Consider the following 21,393-nt stretch of genomic DNA (forward strand, 5'->3'; position numbering starts at 1 on the left):
TGGGCTGGGAGGAGCCTCTTGGTGGGCTGGGAGGAGCCTCTTGGTGGGCTGGGAGGAGCCTCTTGGTGGGCTGGTTTTCGCTGCCCCGCGGAGCTGAGCATTAGGCTGTTGAGAACAGCTGCGTACCTCCCCGCTGCTCCCGCCGGGGCGAGGGCGCTCTGTGCTCCTCGGGATGTGTCTGTGGACACAGGTGCTTGTGGGACGATCCTCAAGGAATAGCAGCACCCTGGTAGGGCTGGGGGCGTAGCCCAAAACTGCATCACAGGGACAAAGACATGTTACCCAGCGAGACCTAATTAATTAATTAGTTAATTAATCAATTAGATTGTTTGTTTGTTTGTTTGTTTGTTTTCACCATTTGGGAAAATCACTTACACCACCTGGAGACCTGGGCCAGGCTTTGCAGCTGTAAAGCAGGAACTGCCAGTAAAACCTCAGCAGGTGGAAGCTTCCCCGGAGCACGGGCACCCGGCCGCCGTCGCTGTCCTTTGCCCGGCCACGGGACTAGCAGGTTCCCATTTGCCTCCTTGAAATAACTAGCAGGGAACGTAAAAAATCTGAAGAGGCGCGTTAAGTATGCGGTGTGTTTGTTCAAATGTTTAATTATGACCAGCCTGTGCCTGGTCCATTGAATCTGTTTATGAAATCTTATCTGCTTCTTCTGTTTTTCAGTTTTAGGCTCAGACGGCTAATTGGCTTGTGAAGCGTAGGTAGCGACCATCCCGTTTCTGTAGGTGTAGTTAGCCTGATTAGGATCTTTTGGGTGTTTTGACAGAGTACTCTTACACACCTGTTTGAATTGTTGGCTCATACTATAATGCACGGAGTTTCTCAGCCCTTTGAGCAGAAGAGAGCTCCACAGGTTATACTCTCCCCTTCGCGGTCCCCGCAGTCACCGGTGGCTGCATGTGCCGTGTTGCTGCTGCTCCTCCTGGTGTGTATCACGAGAGGGCGCTCACCGAAAGCGATAAGAGCACGATTGTGCGGATATTCCCTTTTTTTCCTTCTGTTTCTTCCACTCCAGTGTTTCGACATAGTGCTCAAATACATATAAGAGATGACAAAGCCTGCTCTGTTGGTTAGAAGGAGAGGGACAAAAGCTTTAGGATGAGGAAAATGACCTGGCCTATTTAGGTGATGTAATTCTTAGTAATTTTAATCTGGGTGGTTAATTTAAGAGCATTAGTTATTTGGAATTAAAATTAATGGTTTGTTAATTACTATGATGGTAGTGTGTAGCTTTTTTAAATTATGAGCTCTAGTGGTGTTTGAACTCTGCGCTACTGATAAGTGAGACAATGTAAAGGCTTTTTTGGATCAAGACCTGTGAGCAAGTTACAGAATTCTTATTGAAGCAGAAGATGAAAACTACCAGTTAACTGCATTTAGTAATACTGTAAAATGTAAAGATGAACGTATGAACCAGAAAAAATAAGGTTTTGTACTATTTTTTGCTATGAGGCTGGTGAGACACTGGAAGAGAGTACCCACAGAAGGTGTGAATGCCCCATCTCTGCAAGTGTACAAGGCCAGGTTCAAATGGAGGTCTGAGCAACCTGGTTTAGTGGAAGGTATCTTTGTCCACAGCAGGGGAGTTGGAAATAGATGACCTTTAAGGTCCCTTCCAACCCAGGCCTTTCTATGAAATAACTAATGAGTTATTTCTTGTTTATTTTTTCCAAAGAATGAACTCTCAATCTTTTTAGAAGCTTGTGAATTGGCTGTTCAATGGAACATTATTGAAACAGCCAGTTGTAGCTAAAGGGAGGTGCAGTATTACTTAATGTGTAATGCTGAGAAAAATGTCAGACTTCTTCCTTTTAGTTTGCTCATTTTGTTTGCTTCACACAGAAATTAAAGTCCGTATAATTTTCCATACAGAAAATTACATGCAGTTGCTGTAACCTTCATATATGTGTTTACTAGGCATCAAATGGCTATTCATCTGGAGTCACAGTTGACTGAGTTCGCTTTTAATAGAAAGGAATAGGAACAGAAATGCAAGTGTGAACAGATTTTATCAAATGTTACAGATATTAGTAGTTACGTAAGTAAATGACAGCTTAATTCCAAAGTCCACTGGTTGACAGGCAACCCTGGACAAAACAAACACAAATCCAGAATTTCAGTAAGGTTTTATTTTGTCAGTAATCAAGAAAAGTGATTTTCCCCCCTGTAATCCAGATTATGCACGTTAAATACTTATACCACGGTTTAAACTATGAGAATAATGAATATTAAATATATACAATTACTATTTGCAGCTGAGGACTGATTTACTCCCAGTATAACTCACAACCCTTGTTCTGTGTAAGTATTTAATGCAGGTATCCGTCTTCCGTATTTCACCAAAACCTGAGGAAACGCCCTCTTCTACAGACACGATTGGGAGAACACATCCAGGCTGAAATCTGATGCAGTATGTTTGGGTCATAGTTGTATTGTCTTTCTTCCAATTAATAAAGCATAGAGAGGAGGGGAAAATGGAAATAATGGCAATGTACTCATACTGTTTTCTCTTATACTGTTTTTAGGCTTCGTTTTGGAAGTTACTGTGATGGTTTAGAACAACGTGCAAATTTTGGGGAGGGAGAGCAGCTGGCTATAGCAAGTGGTGGCGAGGAGGCAAGCCTGTTCTAGGTGTGGAGCTCAGGCGAGTTTCAGGGATGTTTTTGTCAAACGTCGAGCGCTGGAAGCTGCCGCCCGTGCTCCCGCCCGGTCCCGGCCCGGCGGAGGCTCCGCCGCTGCTCCGCCCGCCCCGGGCGCGGGGCGCCGGCGCAGCCGCGGCCCCTTTAAGGCAGGTGGCGGGGCGGGCGCGGGGCGCGCGCACGCGCTGCAGCCGCAGCCGGAGCCGGAGCGGCGGGAGCGCCCCGAGCCCGCCCGGCCGCGCCGCCGCCTCCGCCCGCCGCGCTCGGCCCCGGCCCCGGCCGCCCATGGCGGAGCCGGGCGCGGAGGAGCCCGACGAGCAGCTGCTGCTCCTCGTGGAGCCGCCGCCGTCGCCTCCTGAGGCAGAGCTGCCCCGGCGGGGGCCGCAGAGTGCGAGAGCCGCCCCCGGCGGGGCCGTGCGGCAGTGTGGGGAGCCGGGGCTCGAGGAGGTGGAGGACTCGGAGGACTCGGGGCCCGACGGCGATGGAGAGGACGAGCCTCTCCTGCGGGCGTCGGGTGGCGGCCGCGGGCGGCGAGCGGGGGCCGCCTGGGACAGGGAGCGCCGCGCCGCCGCAGGTACGGCCCGCAGCCGGAGCTCGGCGGGACGCGCGGGGGGCGCCGGGGCCGGCGGCGCGGGGCGGCCGCGGTGCTGTGCCCGGGGAGGGCGGCCCCTGCCTTGGTCTGTCCTTCCAGCCAGGCTATAAAAATGCCTGTGGGGACCGAAGTGCGCTCGAGGTGCCGTGTCCGATGGCACGGCATCGGTGAGGGGCACCGGTGTGTTGACCTCTCTCCACGTTTGTGCTCGCTGAATGTTAATGAAGAGAAGATGCAAACGGATAGAAGTTCGACTGCTTTGTCCCTATGTGCAGGGCTCCACGAACTCGTTTACATCTTCTTGGGTATCTCCACTGTCACTTCTCCCCGCTCTGTCTGCTGCTGTGTTTGTTTCCGTCATGTTGTTCGAAACTTGTAGCTTTGCATGTTTTAAAGACTGTTTTGTGGTGGGACTGGCTGCTGCTTCCTGAACACTTGGAGAAGTGTCAAGCTTTCAGTTTGGCTTGCCTATCCCACTAACTACTTTTTTTTGTGACTCTCATCGTTTCGTCTTGGAAAAAAAAATCAGTCTGTGTTTGTTCTTTGTTTTAATCACATGCTCACTTTGTACTATCACATGCTTTAAGAGTTTTAGATGTGGGCTCTACTGTCATATTTTTGGTTTTCATAAAAATTTTATCTTCATATTTTCAAATCAGTTCTTGGAGAGAAAAATACAGTTTGAAAGTCCAGAAATGCAAGAATTTAGTTATTAATTTTAAAAGAGGCATAAGCGTGCCCATTATCTAATTCTAGATATACTGGCAAAATGATAAATTGCATGATATTTATTGCTTACTTTCTTTAGACTTTCAAGCTTTCTGATCATGTGCAAGTTTCTATATCAGTATACATCTAGGATGGGTTTGCTGACAGCAGTATGTGCAGTTCTGTCACTTCATTGCTTTTGCTATGTAATTATACTGTAGGATTTCTTGCCAGAGACTGGCAACACTGTTTCTTTTGCAACAATAGAGTGCTTGAAAAATATCCAACACCCCCCCCCCCCCATCAAGTTCAACAAAATAAGTTGTGTTAATAATTCTGTTTTTGTAACTTTTATTTGTTTGGCCATAAAGACAGAAAAATCTCATCTTTTACGCATGGGTCTGAAGTGTAGTCCATACGTGTAATGTAAACATGCCATTAAAATGTTAGAGTTTTCCTGTCGCTTCCCTACAAGACTGAAGATCTGTTTAGGTAGTCCTTCTAGCAAAACATTTCTGGAAACTTTAAAAAAGAAGTTGCTGCTTCAGAGTGGAGGCTAGAGCCACGGGTCTTGCACCACTGAAGCAATTAGGATGGTGAATGTAGAGTACTGCTTGGAAACTGCCCCAAATGTGTGTACGAAAATCTCAGAACTGACACTGATTAGAGCATTCCATCCTTTGTTTCCTTGTCCTTCCCTCTTCTGTATGTGTAACCCTTGAAGGTGCAGGGTTGTTTCATGTGTCAGGTGGAGCTGACATGCACCAGATGTTATTCATGTATGTTATTGCAGCACAGAGTGTTCCCTTAATGGAGTTATGGTCAGAATAGGAGAAGTTGGAATTGGTTAAAGGGGCTACCTTTAATCATATTATTGTTTAAAAAGTTTAAATCTAGTTTAGTGCTGAAGGAGTTCATTCATGTTACTCTTGCAAAGTGTGTTAGTTTAGTTTAGCTCATGTCATGCTAACTTAATGGAAGAACAGGTTGACGTGCATACATAGGTGATAGTGTTTGTATCTTCTTTGGCAACTGTTCATCATTCCAGTATAGCAGCTTCACAAACTTGGGCCTTATCCAAATCAATGTGAAAAAAGTTCTCAAGCTTGGTAGTTGGACTGTGTATGCGTGAGCCCTGTCTCCTTAGTGGGAGTTTAATGAGAAGAGTAATTTTCAAGAGTAATTGCAAGAGAAACCGTAATTCGTTATAATTGTAAGTTTAGAGACTGTACTGGGAATAAGTTGTGACATAACATGCTTTCTCAGTGGAAAACTTGATGTAAATAATTTTAAAAGAAGAAACTAATACAAAAAAACCACCAAAACCCAAACCCTGCCACATTCAGCAAATACTATCTTCAATTAATATGGCTTATTTTCATATGGAGAGGGTTGATAAACTCCTTAAAGCTGCTAGTTTCCTTGTCAGCTTAATTGTTTTTGTACAGCCACATTACTGTTGTAACATGCTTTCTTAGCAGCACTATAGCAATACTGAGCAAATAATGAGTTTCAAAAATTATTTAACTTTTCTTCTTTCAGCATGCAGTGTAATTGGTTTTTTATTTTATTTTTTATGAAGTTATCATTTATGTTAGAAAAGACATGGTTGAAGAATTTCCTCAGACAGTGAGACTACTTAATGGTTCTAGATTCTAGAATGAATGCAGAGAAATTAAAAACTGACCTCTGAGTCTTCCACACAGTCAGCTGCAATCCATGTGATACAAAGTTCATCTGTAGGTTTTCTTCATCTGGAAGATAATTGTGCAGAATGACTTAGCATGACTGTTGCACTTCATTTGGTAACAGTATAATGCACAACCCTGTTGCTGCTTTCATTGACAAAATATGTTGTAGTTGGAGCTCAGCTGTGTGATGAAATGTAGATGTGTGGAGATGTTTGAGGCTTGACTGTGAAATAAGAACTACCGATTTAAAGTGACTTTTTCCATGAAATGAGTTTATTCTGGGTCTTTTGGTTTATTTCCCTAACTCACTTAAGTACTTTGTGACAGAAAAACCTTTGAACCTCTTCCCTACTTCTTGTTGTCCTACTCTAAAGTCTTAAAATGTAGTTTATCACAGTAGTATTGACCAAATAGTTATAAGAGATAAGAGATTCTCATCCAATGGACTGTAGCTGTCAATTCTTAAGATCCACTATTAGCTTTAATGTTTCTCTTCCTTGTTGCCAACTTATACTAAGACTTACCTGTATTTTAATGCTTTTTGTCTGTTTTTGTTTGGAGTCCATGTAACTGTTTTAAGTGGTGCATGCAAGCGACTGCTAATGTTCTAAAAAGCTTCAAAAACTGTCCTGAGCTAAGAAAAAAAAAAGGTGTTTTTGTTTTTTTAAATTTGACTCTACACAAACTGTTAAGGAGTACATTTTTGAATGAATTCTGTGTAGGTTGTCATTCCAGAAGGATGTATATTAAATTTCTTCAATTGCTGAAATGGAAACAAAGCAACTTTATCTGTAAATATTTAATCTAGAATAATGTAGCTGTTTGTTAATGCAGAAATGAGACCTGATGCACAGGCCCAGTAGAATGCACTCTGTGAACTCATGAAACAATCTTAGCCTCAAAAGAAAGTATAATAATCTACAGTATCAAAACTTGTGAAGAAGTATTTTAAAAATTGAAAGGTGTTCTGGCGCCTTCCTTTCTATTTGTCTTTCTAAACGTTTCCACAGAGTCCTAGGGCTTACACAGATATCTGCACACACCTCATCTTCTGGTCAGTGAGTAAAGAAATGCTGCAAGCTGCTTCCAGACTTGTAAGGCTGGAATGGATGTGGCGTGCAGTACCTCACTGCTGTGTTGGTGCCGCTTCTGAGTGCTACATGTACCAGATTATTCAGTGGATTAACTTCCTTGCTTTTAGCAGATAATAAACATGTTAGCCAAGCTCTTAAATCAATCAACTTTTCTAATAGTGGGTAATGGACAGGACACAAAAATAATGTGTAAAATCTTTCACACTTTTTTTTACAGTTGTGATTTGAATTTTTTTTTCCTTAGATTAGTTTCATAAATAACTATCCAAAAGAGGAATCTTTGAAAATTGTAAACACTTAGTGGCAGTCTCAAATTTGTTTTTGCAGATTTGGCTGATTTATTTGAAATGAAAAGTTGATCGGACATGGATAAATCCGTGCACTGATTAAATGGACCAGATTTTTCAGCCTGCGGTTGGATGGGTGTCAGCAGGAAAGGCTGTTGGCTTATCAGTATGTTTGCTTATGCCTTATTTGTAGAACAAGTTGCACTTAAGACTGCTTGTTTTCTTGTTTTTCAGGGCATACTGGACATACTGCAGATATGAATATATTTTTAGATGATCCAGAATTTGCAGAACTCATTCTGAGAGCAGAGCAAGCTATAGAGTGTGGAGTTTTTCCAGAAAGAATCTCTCAAGGATCCAGTGGGAGTTACTTTGCTAAGGATCCAAAAGGGGTAAGCGTGTAACTGCAAAGTCAGACACCATCAGCAAGTTGAAAATGGAAATTCAAAAATTCTATCTATATGCAAATTAATTTAAATAAGTTATTTAATAATTTATTGTATGCCAAAATTTATTTTGGAAAAATCAATGCAAGAAATACTTAGATTTCTAATTATGTCTTGCTGCATAAGCTAAGGTGAAATAACTATTATTTATATGGTTCTGAAAAAAATTATTGCAAAATATGGAAGTATTTGGAGTATGGGACTGTGAGAATAACAATACTGAGTGCTTAGCAGAATTTAAATTTTGCTTTAATTTTTTGCTTTTGTTCTAGAGCTTATCTATGTTTGCTATCCATATTTTAGGTCTGATAAAACTTCATTTTGTCAATAGTGCAACTTTGATGTGTAGAATGGATTTCAGATCCTGTTTGGGTATTGCATCATTCCACGTCAGACCGGTTCTGTCACTTGCTTTCTCCTATTCCTCTTGAGTAATCTCCTCTTTCTTATGCTGGGAAGGAGCTCATTAAAGATGTGCTAAGCCTTTTTAGTGGTCACCTTCTGAAGTTTGCCCAAAATGAATATCAAATTGCAGACAAAATAAGCTGTTTCCATTAAGTCACCTTATGGGATTTGGTTCTATCAGAAAGATAAACTTCAAATTGCATAATTAAAATTAGCTTTTTGCATTTATTTGCAAAAGGTATATATTTGCATGCCGACATGGAGTTCAGTACTTAAGCAGCACTATTACAGAAGGCTTGAATATTTCTACATTTGTTGTTCATTGTGTAAGCAATAAATAAAAGACATTGTGTCTGTTACAGATTGTTCTGCAATATGTTCCTGACAGTTTCAACTAATTGCTCGTGTTAATGGAGTCAGTCTATAAATTCATTTTGACTGGCAAAATTAAGACTGGCTTTGGTAGCTTGTTCTATAGGTTGAACTTTTTGGTTCTACTCTGGTCCTCAACAGCAGTGGCTCTGCAAAGTTTAGCAAGACTCTAGCTTCAGCAAAACCTTGAAAATAATATCTGGATTTGACTGTATAGCACAGTACAGTCCAGGCTGGTAATAGAATGAGCTAAGCTCCTTTTCTAAATGGGCACCTAATAGCAAGTATTAGCCAGAGAGTGATTCAGAAGAGATAATTAAAGATTTGGCATGTACTTCTAAATACACCACAATGATTCCAAGAAATACAAAACTGCTGGCTTTGTTTTAAGCAGGGAGATACATGTGATTCAATGGAAAAAAATAAATAACTTTTTAATAATTCTAAACCTAACATTAGGATTTGACTAAAGTACTATACCAAATGCTGTGATTTAAAAATTAAAAAAAGAATAAATAGTGAAGTATTCAAAAAACATGCTGGCCTCTCACATTGCATAGCATATTTGTTGCATTTGTGTAAGTCTAAGTCGAATTTTGTCTGTGCAGTTGTGTTCAGGGTTTAGAATGCAACCTTAGAATCACAGATAACAGCATACCAAACCCAAGAGAATTCTTGTCAATTTGTTTCCTGTCTCTGTTTTATAAGACACTAATTTTATACTATGAATGCAAATAATGGTATTTTGTAACTTAGTGTTCCTTGTAGTTAATGGGAATTAATCAAAATAGATGGATGAGACAGACGATGCCACTAATGCCTGGTGTCTTGTGTATCTGTTTACAAACTGAATGAATAAGTTTCCTATAGTTACTTAGTCTCAGGCAATCTTGGACAAAGGAAGATTGTCTTGGAAAAATTGGGTGCAAAATCTCTCGAAGCTAAACCAGCTGGTCAGATCCTCTCCCTGATCCAGCTGAATCAGCAGCTACTGAAGAACAGTGCAAGTTTCTGCCAGCAAGCATGTTCATGACCTGAGTGTGAATCAGCTTTGAGTGTTGGTGCAACAACAGGCAATGTTTAGCTTATTGAGATACTCACTTTCTTATTCAGGAGGATTTAGTAAAATACTAGTATGTGAAGATGCTTCTTAAACAGTTGTCCTTAAATATGTATCAGAAAGAATTTGATTTAGTTGCCATTGTTCAGTGGGAAGGGATGAAGATGTAGCATTTCTATAGCGTTCCACTTGAGCTACAGAAGAGTCATTATGTGGACTTTATGCACTAGGCCAAAGTTTATCACAGAAAATTGAAAGATTATATATTTTAATGTGGTATAACCCTGTGGTTTGAGGTTAACAAATATAGAACCCTGTGTAGAAGGCACCTTGAGAAATTGCCAATGTAATGCTTGTGCTGTGGAGCAGCATTGTTTTAACAGGATTCTTGAGGAATGTCTAACCTATTGCTAGTTGCACCCCATTTTGAAGACTGCAGAACCTGGCTGTCTGTTCCAGTCTTGAGCTGCACTTAAGTTTTTAAAGATTTCTTTTTTGCAGCTTATCTGCTGGGTTTTAAGCCTGTCATTTTTTGGCTTGTTAACAGTAAATGTGTTGTTCCTTTTTTTTCTATAGCAACCTATTCTGTAGTTCGTTATGCCTCAGTTTTCTCTTAGCTTAAGCATTCTCTGTTCCTACTGTCTTTGATTATTCCTGTGTTTTGTGCTTATTCTCATTTTTTTCAGCTTTCTCCAGTTTGTTAGCAGATTTCATGAAGCACAGTGTCCAAAACTGAACGCAGGGCTCTGACTAATTTTAAGATTTACTATATTTCTCTAATGTAAATGATGGTCATTTTGATCCATTCAAACTCAGGATGATAAGAAAAATAGATTTAAAAGAAAAGAAATCAGTTGATTTTTAGTGTTCTGTGATATATGCCAATAACTCGCTTTTTGAAATTTATGAAAATTTAATAAAGAATAAAAATTGGTTACAAAAAAATTAATACAATAATAAAAGTTTAAAAAGTTTTCAGAGACAGGACAAATAATGAGGCAATAAGAGCAAAGAAAGGTAGCCCGGGTCTACCGTCCCCTCTCCTCTCAGACAAAAGCTGCGAGAAAGAAGGGCCCCGTTAGAGAGAAGCATCTCTATTTTTGAGGACAAACTTTGATGATTATGCATACTTTATCTAAGAAAAGCCCGTTTGCCAAGAGCCTTTTGCAAAACCCCTGGCGTCTTGGAGTCTGGCTTAACCAGGTGGCTTTGTGGATTCAAGGAGATATACAATGGTCTCGCTTGACCAGGGTAGATTCAAGGAGATATGCACGGTCTGGAGTGACCAGGGTGGTTTCAAGGAGATATGTATCTTTCCCTCTGAAACATCCAAGAGGGGTTTTTAGTATGGCTTGTTGTAATTGTTCTCTCTGTGTAGAAACCTCTGGGTTATCTTCTCTTTGCTCTTGAGCTAAGGACAATACCTTACACACAATTCTTACTTAGATTCAATGTTAAAAACTACATTTACTACATTATTTAAATGTTAATATTGCATAACTTTTCTACCTAGCATATTACATATAGTAAATATCTGCGTAGAGCCACACACCCAATATGCCTTTTTCACAATCCCTCCTCTTTCTTTTTATAATAAAATTGGCTCGAGCGATATTTACTGCTCTCTTGCATCCCTTCTATGTTCATTTTCTTCATAAATCAGTCTGGCTTCCTGGAGGGGGTCTGCTACTCTGTTTTGTTTCCTTAATACCATTATCTTTTGTACCGTTTTTGTTGTATCCATCTTTTGATCCAAGGTCACTAATTGCATACCTTGAACTACACTAGTGATTAATCTGATAAAACAAGGGATCAAACAAGGGAGGAATATTAAACCAGCTGTAGCACATAAGAGGAAAAAACCTAGTTTCTTCCACCATTCTATTCCTAGCACATTATCCCACCAGCTGGTACTTAGCATGGATTCCCACTTCTGGACTGGTACATGGGCGATTTTTCTGATATCATTGACTATATCCAGGACAGCTTCTCCATTATCATCTATTTTTAAACAACAATCTGATGTATTGAATTTTCCACAAACGCCCCCTTCTTCAGCTAATAGGTAATCCAGTGCTAACCTGTTTTGGTACACAGCGGCTCTGATTTGAGTTTGTTGTCTGGATATTAATTCCATTGCACTACCAGTTTTGTTTGTTATTATCTCTACGACTGCTTGAAGCCTTATGATACGGTTTAACATATAAATGGGAGTTCGATATCCCCAACTCCCGTCCTGTGCCCAGGTGGCTGGTCCGTATGTTTCCAGTATGCGTGCAGGGGGCCACTCATCCTCTCCCCATTTTTGGAATCCTCCAATTACATCTCTCTTGCTTCTTTTTAGATCCTCATAAACTGGTATCCCTAAGTGATCCCCTTCAGGTCCGGGCAAAAGAAAAAATCCTGGTTGTATGACACCCAGAGTACAGCTCCCTTTCCACTTGGGAGGGAGTTTTGGATACGCCCTTTTCCCACATATCCAGAACAAACCGTCTGGAGCTTTCCAATAGTCCAATTTTTGCTCATCCATATTCTCCCAAAATTTAGAAATCTCTGGGATGCCAACATAAGGATTCTTTCCTGTATCATTACATTGAAAAAGCCTGATTTTATTATTATATTCACAATTTCCGTTTTTTTCTTTTTTCTGGGTCCAGTACATGGTAGGTTCTTCTGGGATCCACCATACAGAGGTTCCATTACTAACCTTGTATCTTTTACAGGGAGTTTTTCCTACTTCACGGAGGAACTTTTTTCCTTCACGCCAAAGACATTCCTCCCCTATGACTACTGAACTTAAAATCCATCCCCCTGGCCGATTTTCTCCCTTTATACTTGTTTGGTTCCACTTAAGGAGCTCGATTGGGCCTAAGCTGCTGCCTTTCCATGGCCATTCTTCTGACATCAAAGCCCCTCCACAGACCCAACAATTGGTTACGTTGAGTTCCTTACTTATTCTTTCTCCCAATTCCACAAACAGATTTTTACCCATCCGTGAAATATCTATTTCTTTCTCCAGTTGTTGTTCCAATTTCTTATACAAACCATCCAGCGAGATTGGTACAGGCTTTGGTGGTGGTGCAGGCCTAGCTTTTTTGCTTATCAATTCCTCCTTTACCAAATCCTTTGTTTTACTCCCAGTAATGTGGGTGAAACACATCCATTTCTCCCCTTTTGCACATTCACTTCCCCTCACATTTTCCGCCATCCAGTACTTTTTCCCATTGTGTATGCAGTTTCCCAATTTGGAAGGGTTATAACAGTGACTGTTGATATGAGTGTGAGAAATAAAGAAGGAGCCTCGGTGTCTTTCCATATACAGTTTTTGGTAACACCTGTAGCATGGCCTGGTCGGCATCCCAAAAGGGAAGAGCCAGAAAATGAGTGACAGAACCAGCAGAGGTCCAGTATGGCTTATACTCCCACCTCCCATGCCTATGGGGTTGCAGCCCACAGCAGGTGTATGTGATCTTCTCGGTGGCGATTACAGAGGCCAATCTGGTCTTGCCCTCTCCTCTATTGTCACTTTCTCTTAGCTAATTTCCAGGCAAATCGTTTTTGACACTTCTTGACCGTGGTCTCCCACTCTTCCTCAGCTATCTCCCATTCAACAGGCACTAATAATTCCCAACCACACAACCAAGTTATTATTTCAGTAGCTTCAAGTTCTGCTTGGATAGGGGGCTCAGGTGACACTCTACACTTCATGCAACGAGAGCGTCGTTTGTGTGAACTACAGTACCAATTTTTCCCACAGCTCAAACACTTACATTTACACCAACCAGCATGTCCAGTATTTGGGTGAATCAAACAGGGTATTTGGCTTGGCAATGTATGAGGTAATTCCCCCTCCTCTTTATATAAATCACAGGCTAAGGCAAAAACACAGGGGTTTTCTGTCCGAAACAATCCCGATCCTCCTGTCTGTGGTGGAAGTATTCCTCCCCAGGGAGGGTACCGGAGGTGTCTCAAAGTTTTCCCAGGTGGTATTTGAAACCACTGGTGCAAACTCGGTCTAGCTTCCCAGTCTGGTGTGATCCTGTGTATGTTTCCTGGATCATGCGGATCTCCCCAGTTCATCACCTCTCATTTCCGTTTTAGGGTTAATTTCGTTTCACCCGGTTCCGATGATATTGTCCACTCCTTAGGCTTTTCCACAGGTCCTTTGATTCTGCTGGCGTGGATCCACCCTCGTTCTCTGGTCCGGACCGCCGCCTCGGTCGTCAGCAATACCTGAAAAGGACCTTCCCATTGTGGAGTTAAAGATTGTTCTTTCCATGTTTTTACTAATACCCACTCCCCTGGATGAATATTATGGATTTTAAAGTCTAAAGGGGTGGTTTGAGGGATTATTCCTTTTAGTCTTAAATTCTCAAGGGTTTTTGCAATTGTGTTAATATATCCCTTAACACTCCTTTCCCCTACTTCATAAGTAGCATTTTCATGTTTAGTGGTCAGAAAAGGTAACCCAAACATCATTTCATAAGGTGACACTCCCAGATCTGATCTGGGTTGTGTTCGAATTCTCAGTAATGCTAAAGGCAAGCATTGTACCCATGACATTCGGGTTTCAACTATTAATTTGGTTAAAGTTCTTTTTAAAGTTTGGTTCATCCTCTCTACTCTGCCCGAACTTTGTGGGTGCCATGGGGTGTGTAATTCCCATTTTATCCCCAAGGCTTGAATTAATTGTTGTAACACTTTTGATGTAAAGTGTGTTCCTCTGTCTGAATCTATTCTATTAACCATCCCATATCTTGGAATAATTTGTTCCAAAAGGGTTTTACTTACCACATTAGCAGTAGCCTTGGCAGTGGGAACTGCCTCCACCCAATGAGTTAAATGGTCTGTTATTACTAATATATATTTCCATCGCTGAACTTGAGGAAGTTCTGTAAAATCTACTTGGATACTTTGAAATGGTCTAAGGGCTAATTCCCGACCTCCCCGGGTGGTTTTCCTCATTACTTTCTTATTTATCCTTTGACAAGTTATACATTTTTCAGTTACCCTTTTTGCTACCCCATAAATCCCAATGCACCCATAGTTTCTTAAGAAATGATCACACAAAGCCTGGGTACCCCAGTGAGTTTTTTGATGCATGTCTTCTAATATCCTTCTAGTAAGTATTTTATTGAGTAATTGCCTTCCATCAGGAAGTTTCCATTTCCCTGATTCATCTTGTTCACCTCCTATCTCCTTTAACTCTTTTTCCTCAGTTTCACTGAATTTTGGAATTTCCAATTCCTCCTCGTTTGTAGTTAATATTAACATTACTCTTTCCACTCCATTCTCTGCTGCGTCCTTTGCTTCTTGGTCTGCCAAATTATTTCCCCTTACTTCTGGAGTTACTCCCTTTTGGTGACCTCTAATATGTACTACAGCTATCTCTTCAGGTAATTTTAATGCTTCTAAGACCTCTAAAATGAGCCCTTCATGTACTAATCCTTTTCCTCTTGAATTAAGCAATCCTCTTTCTTCCCAAATTTTTCCAAAGGTATGTACTACTCCGAAGCAATACATGCTGTCAGTGTAAACTGTACCCTTTTTATGTGCTAAGTGTTCTAGTGCCCTTTTTAGAGCATATAATTCACAGGTTTGAGCTGACCAGTTTGAGGGTAATTTCCCTTTTTCAATAGTTTGCATGTTTTTCCCATCAACTACTGCATATCCGGACATTCTTTTTCCTTGTAGGCATCTGGAAGAACCATCCACATAAATTATTTCCCCTTCTAAAAGGGCTTGGTCCTCAAGGTCTTCTCGAATCTTTGTCTGGTATTGGATAATTTCTAGACAATCATGTATTAAGTTATCTGTTGGTTCCCCATATAAAAATTGAGCTGGGTTCAGGCTTTTATTTACTTCTAATGTCAAATCATCACTGTCTATCAAGATCGCCTCATATTTTAGCATCCGAGAGTCTGTCAACCATTTTTCAGCCTTTTGGTTTAACACATTTCGAACTGCATGAGGTGTGCACACAATTAGTTTACCTCCAAAAGTCAGTTTACGGCTTTCTTCAACTAGGATTGCAGTAGCTGCTATAGCTTGAATACACACTGGCCAGCCATGGCTCACTGGATCCAACATTTTTGATAGATAAGCCACTGGTTTCTTTACTCCTCCCCACTCCTGAGCTAGAACTCCATGAGCCACTCCCTTTTCTGTATTCACATATAAATAGAAGGGTTTTGATAGTGAGGGTAAACTTAATGCTGGGATTGAAGCCAGTTTTGACTTCAGTTTTCCTAATTTATCCTCATCTTCCTTGTTCCATCTTATATCATCTCCCTCTGTCAACTTTTTGTATAAAAATTTTACTGCCTGTGTGTATCCTTCAATCCATAATCTACAATATCCCAATAAGCCGAGTAGTTTTCTGATTTCCCTTTTGGAAGAGGGAGAGGGAAGGGATAATATTCCTGCAATCCTTTCTGGGCTGAGCTTCCGGTTGCCCTTACTTATTAAGTGTCCAAGATATTTTACCTCTGGTTCCACAAATTGTAATTTCCTTTTTGATACTCTCAATCCTTTTTCTCCAAGAAAATTTAAAAGCTTTATAGTAGCCTCTCTGACTTCAGCTTTTACTTCTCCTGATAGCAAGAGATCATCTACATATTGGATAACTTGTATCCCAGAGGGAGTGGGGAAAGTTTGTAATATGGTTTCTAAAGCTTGTCCAAATAAGTTTGGAGATTCAGTAAAACCCTGCGGCAATTTTGTCCATCTTAATTGCTGCTTTCTCCCGGTTTGTGGGTTCTCCCATTCAAAGGCAAAGATATCTCGGCTCTCCTCGGCTAATGGGCAAGCCCAAAAGGCGTCTTTAAGATCCACTACACTAAACCACTGATGCTGGGGAGGGACCTTACTTAGGAGAGTATACGGGTTGGGAACTACTGGATATCTGGTCCGAGTTCTCTTGTTCACCTCCCTTAAGTCTTGTACCAGTCTGTAACTCCCATCAGGTTTCTTTACTGGAAGAATGGGGGTATTATGAGGAGACATACAGGGTTCTAGTGTACCATCCCTTATCAGTCCTTCTATTACTGGCTTCAACCCTTCCCGTCCCTCTAATGAGATAGGATACTGACGCACCCGTATGGGACAATCTTCTCTTTCAATTTTAACTTTTATGGGGTCAATATTCAATCCTCCTCTATTTCCTTCAGCAGCCCATACCTCCTTTTTAATTTTCTTTTCATCCTCCTGTTCTAGTTTCAGTATTTTAGCTGTCATCTTCCCATTTTCTGGTATAACTCCTATTCCTAATTTTATTTGGAAGTCTCGTCCCAATAAATTACTGCCTGCCCCCGGGACCAGCAAAACATCTCCTACCCAAAATCTAGTTTCTCCCTCTATTAATACATTTTTGATGACTGGAGCAGAAAAACTTTCTCCTTTTGCACCTACTACCTTTACAGTCTCTTTACTTACTTTATAACCTTTGGGAATATCTATGAGACAAGTTTTTTCTGCGCCAGTGTCTGCTACAAATTTCACTTCCTCTCCTTGGGGACCCACTTTTAGGGTTATCACAGGCTCTAGATGGTATTTGTCCCCTAAAAAATAGAGCCTGAGACTTCCCTAGTCACTTTCTGTATTCATCTCTTTGAAGATTTTCAGATCTTTTGCCCGTTTAGGGCAGTCCCTTCTATAATGCCCTTCACCTTGACAGAAAAAACAGACATTTTTGGAATGCCTCTGTGGCTTTGTTGGTGTTGGGTTTTGATTTTTTTCCATTCTCCTGTCTTTATGACCATCATATTTAGAAGCAGTGCCTGTGTATCTCTGATTTTTCTGGAAATTGCTTCCCCTCATAGTAACTGCCATAATTTTTGCCTGTAGCTTAGTTTGTTCTTCATCCCTTCGAACATAGACTTTTTGAGCTTCCTTCAATAAATCATCTAAGGGTTTTCCATGCCAATCCTCAATCTTCTCTAATTTTTTTCTAATATCTGGCCAAGCATTTGTAACAAAATTTACTCTCAATAAAGCTTTTCCCACTTCAGTTTCAGGATCTATTCCAGAATATTGTTTTATATTTCTCCTAAGTCGATCTAACCATTCAGTTGGGGTTTCTTCTTTTCCCTGTTGTATTTCAAAAGCCTTTTTAGCATTTACTCCTCGAGGGGCTGCCTCTTTTATCCCCTTGATTATGGTATTGCGATAATCATTCATACATTTCCTCCCTTCCTCATTATTCTGACCCCATTCTGGAGGTTCTGTCGGCATTATGTCTTCTCCAGAGGGTCCCTGGGGATGCTCTCTATTCCATATTTTTACTCCTGCTGCTCTAATCATCTCCCTTTCCTCATGAGAAAATAATATCTTAATTATGGATTGCAATTCCTCCCAAGTATAGATATTTGGTCCCAGGAACTGGTCAAGCTGTTCAGCTGTGCCTATGGGGTCTTCCAGAATCCCTCTTATTTCCTTTTTAAAACTCCTGACCTCAGAGGAGGTTAGGGGAGCATTCACGAAACCCGTTCCTCCCCCTCCCATGGGTACCTCTCTTAGGGGAAATAGCCCAATTTCTTTTTCCCATTCCTTTTCTTTAGTTTTGTTTTCATGTGGTGAGTAATAATCAGGAGAAAGTTGCTTCCTAACTGCATTTCTAGTATTTTTGTAAGGGGCATCTGGCAGAGACAAAGAACTCTTTTTAACCGTAGCGGCAGCGGTTTCCATAGAGACGATTCCCCTAACAGGAAGTGGAATTCCTGGAGGACTCACCATAGAATTTTGGTCCTCCCAAGTAACTATAGAGTTTGAGTCCTCCAAAGGAGGGGCATGGGCGGGGTCTGCTACCGGAATTTCCGAAGGGGAAGTCATTTCCTGTCTACTCCATGTGGCTGGGCTGCCCACGCGGCCCATGGCGGCTGGGCCTGCCGTCTCCGGCACAAACGGGGCCGCGGCAGCAGCGCCCGGCATCGCCGGGGCCGGGGTCGTCGCCACGGTCCTCGGAGACGGGACCGGCGGAGACCCGCCACACGCTGGCAGCGAGGGACTCGCCGTCCCAGGAGGGCTAGGAGCCGCAGATGCCTGCGGCGCCATCACCGCGGCGGACGGGAGGGCTGGCGATCTCATAGCCACAGGAGAGGCGTGCAAGGGTCGGGCCGCTGCTGCCGCCGTTTCTGGCGATACTATTCCTGCGGCTGGCGGAAAAGCTTGGGGACCTGGGGTCGCGGGGGAAAGGGGCAAGAAACGGGCGGCCTCCGCGAGCGGGAGAGGGTCTGCTGCAATTACTGGCGGAGAAAGGGAAGGGAAAGCCTCCCCCGCCGCCGCCGCCGCGGGCGAACCCGCCGCCGCCACCGGCGGAGAAAGGGAGGGGAGACCTCCCGCCGCCGCCACTGCGGCGGGCGAAAAGGCGTGCGGACCTACAACTATGGAGGAAGGGGTCAGAAAGCCCGCTCCTGCTGCCCCAGGCAGACAGGGAGCCACTACTGGGGGCGGGCGGGGGAGGGGGCCCGGTGCCACCGGGGCTGCCGCCCCAAGCGGACCCACGCCCGGGACGGGAACCGGGGCGAGACCACACGACAAGCCGGGACCCGTGGTATACGCGGGGGCAGGGACGAACTCCGACATTGGGGCCGAGGGAGACCTCCCGCTGGGTCCTGACTCTGGCAATGCAGGCGTGCTTTGAAAAGGAGGGGGTAGAAACTGCAGAGGGTCCCATTCCTTTTCTCTCTTTTTCTCCTGTTCCCCTTTTTCCTGTTCCCCTTCCTTCCCTTTCCCTGTTTTCCTCCCTTGCTTTGTTCCAGGGGTTTCTGCTACTTTAAAAATCTTGATTCTCCTATAATCTCCAGTCCAACAGGCCGCATAATTTCTTTCTTCTAAATCACTCTGTTCCTTTGAATTTATAAATTCATTTAAAGCCTGACAAATCCATTTTTCGAAGGAACCATATCTAGGCCAATAAACGTGATCAGATCTTATTTTCTCTCTTGGCCATTCTAGCATACAGAATTGTATCATCTTTATTTTATCCTTTGTCCTTGTACAAGGGTTTTTTTCCCAATTATTTAACATGATTCCCAGTGGACTGTCTGGAGGAATTTCTGTGGATGGTTTTTTACTTTTTCTTTTCTTCCCTATCTTCTCTTTACTGGATTTCTGTCCCATTTTTCAATATTCTCTCTACTCCAACCCCCCTTGTCTCTGTTCAACTTCCCTTTACCCCCACAAAAGCTACTTTTTTCCTTTCTCTCACACTATTTCTTAATACAGTTTACTTTCTCTGAGGAACTATAATAAAGTTTAAAATAAAAATTTACACTTTCTATACTTTCATTCATCCACATTCACTCCACCCTATTTTCCACTTATTCTCACACACAACCAACAATCATGACAACAACAAGGTACCTTTTTTTTTTTACACAACTTTTACACTCTTTAAAGAGTCCCTGGCCAGATAATGTATTTCACAAACCTTCAATCTGGCAATGTTGGGATTTCTCTTCCCAACCCCAGATGTCTTGGGTTTATTTCATAGATTCTGCAGAATTTAACATAACCCTGGATGTCTCAGAATTTCTCTCCAATCCAGCTGGTTATCAACCCTGGGTGCTCTCAGAATTTTCCTCAACCCAGCTAAATTCTGGGTGTTCTTGGAATATTTCTTCAACCCAGCCGATTATTAAAATAACCTGGGTGTTCTTGGAATAATTTTCCTCAACCCAGCAAAAGCTTTTAGGGTTCCCTTTTCACACACTTCTTCCCGGGGGGGGTTTCTTTCACTCCTTTTTACCATTCACTTTCGTCCCGGTGCTGGCCGCGTCCCTCGCGGGACAACGGAACCGCAGCGTAGGGGACTCCGCTCTCGCTTGGAAGGTCTGGGTTTTACCCCAGCCCGCCTCTCAGACACACACACTTTCAGCCCCCGTTCCGCGCAAAACGCTGCCACCCCCAATCCCAGCAATTCTTACCACTCCGTTGTCCTTGGGTCTTTATTCTTCGTGCACACTTTGATGTTAGGAGCTGGTTACCGCGGTTTTTAGGGAATTCTTTCCCTTCTCTTTGCCTTATTGTCTCCTTTTGTCCTTGGATCTTACCCCTTTCTGGGGTACTTAGCGAGGACCAGAGCCGAGGCCGCCTAATGCAGGCGGGACGCGTCTTCCTGGTCTCTAATCCTCTCACAGCACCCACAGTGGGGTATTTTAACCGTACTCTGCTACCAAATTGTGATATATGCCAATAACTCGCTTTTTGAAATTTATGAAAATTTAATAAAGAATAAAAATTGGTTACAAAAAAATTAATACAATAATAAAAGTTTAAAAAGTTTTCAGAGACAGGACAAATAATGAGGCAATAAGAGCAAAGAAAGGTAGCCCGGGTCTACCGTCCCCTCTCCTCTCAGACAAAAGCTGCGAGAAAGAAGGGCCCCGTTAGAGAGAAGCATCTCTATTTTTGAGGACAAACTTTGATGATTATGCATACTTTATCTAAGAAAAGCCCGTTTGCCAAGAGCCTTTTGCAAAACCCCTGGCGTCTTGGAGTCTGGCTTAACCAGGTGGCTTTGTGGATTCAAGGAGATATACAATGGTCTCGCTTGACCAGGGTAGATTCAAGGAGATATGCACGGTCTGGAGTGACCAGGGTGGTTTCAAGGAGATATGTATCTTTCCCTCTGAAACATCCAAGAGGGGTTTTTAGTATGGCTTGTTGTAATTGTTCTCTCTGTGTAGAAACCTCTGGGTTATCTTCTCTTTGCTCTTGAGCTAAGGACAATACCTTACACACAATTCTTACTTAGATTCAATGTTAAAAACTACATTTACTACATTATTTAAATGTTAATATTGCATAACTTTTCTACCTAGCATATTACATATAGTAAATATCTGCGTAGAGCCACACACCCAATATGCCTTTTTCACATGTTCTATATGTTTTGTCACTTTCCTAGAGCCATTACGTCTCTGAAATACCTGGTCAGTGAGTTGCTGGTTGGCTGAAAATTGTTTTTAAAGCTACTTTTAAAACCTCCTTTTTAAGAACTTAGAATAAATACATATTTTAAAATGCAGTCTTTTGAATTTTGACAAAATGTTTAGAAAATGTAAATATTGGTTTGGATTTTCTGTTATG

At 42.1% G+C, this 21,393-nt stretch overlaps 2 protein-coding genes across 4 annotated transcripts in view; one reads left to right on the forward strand and one right to left on the reverse strand.

Moving 5' to 3' along the window:
* The first annotated feature begins 2,651 nt into the window (after positions 1-2,651).
* Positions 2,652-21,393, forward strand: part of PI4K2B (phosphatidylinositol 4-kinase type 2 beta) — a 31,114-nt gene continuing 12,372 nt past the window's right edge. The window contains exons 1-2 of the mRNA XM_063401724.1: positions 2,652-3,222; positions 7,255-7,412. Coding sequence (XP_063257794.1) covers positions 2,667-3,222; positions 7,255-7,412 — 714 coding nt within the window. The 5' untranslated portion in view covers positions 2,652-2,666. The remainder of the gene's footprint in view (positions 3,223-7,254; positions 7,413-21,393) is intronic.
* On the reverse strand, positions 10,197-21,181 carry LOC134552775 (endogenous retrovirus group 3 member 1 Env polyprotein-like). 3 transcript variants are annotated; one of them, XR_010080941.1, is made up of 2 exons: positions 14,095-21,181; positions 10,197-13,547 (listed from the first exon to the last, which is right to left on the reverse strand). XR_010080941.1 is itself a non-coding variant. In XM_063401722.1 (2 exons), exon 2 carries the CDS (start codon positions 12,734-12,736, stop codon positions 10,919-10,921), a length of 1,818 nt encoding a protein of 605 aa, XP_063257792.1. In that variant the 5' UTR covers positions 12,737-13,547; positions 20,229-21,181; the 3' UTR covers positions 10,197-10,918. The 3 variants fall into 3 exon arrangements, 2 of the variants coding, with proteins under 2 accessions (XP_063257792.1, XP_063257793.1); XM_063401722.1 differs by having other exon boundaries at positions 20,229-21,181; XM_063401723.1 differs by having other exon boundaries at positions 10,197-13,536; positions 17,812-21,181.

The sequence above is a fragment of the Prinia subflava genome, chromosome 7, assembly GCF_021018805.1.
Source record: "Prinia subflava isolate CZ2003 ecotype Zambia chromosome 7, Cam_Psub_1.2, whole genome shotgun sequence".
Classification (NCBI taxonomy): Eukaryota; Metazoa; Chordata; class Aves; order Passeriformes; family Cisticolidae; genus Prinia; species Prinia subflava.

Excerpts from the sequence above, each read along its gene's own strand:
- LOC134552775 (XM_063401722.1), bottom strand. The coding sequence starts at position 12,736 with ATGGGAGGTGGGAGTATAAGCCATACTGGACCTCTGCTGGTTCTGTCA.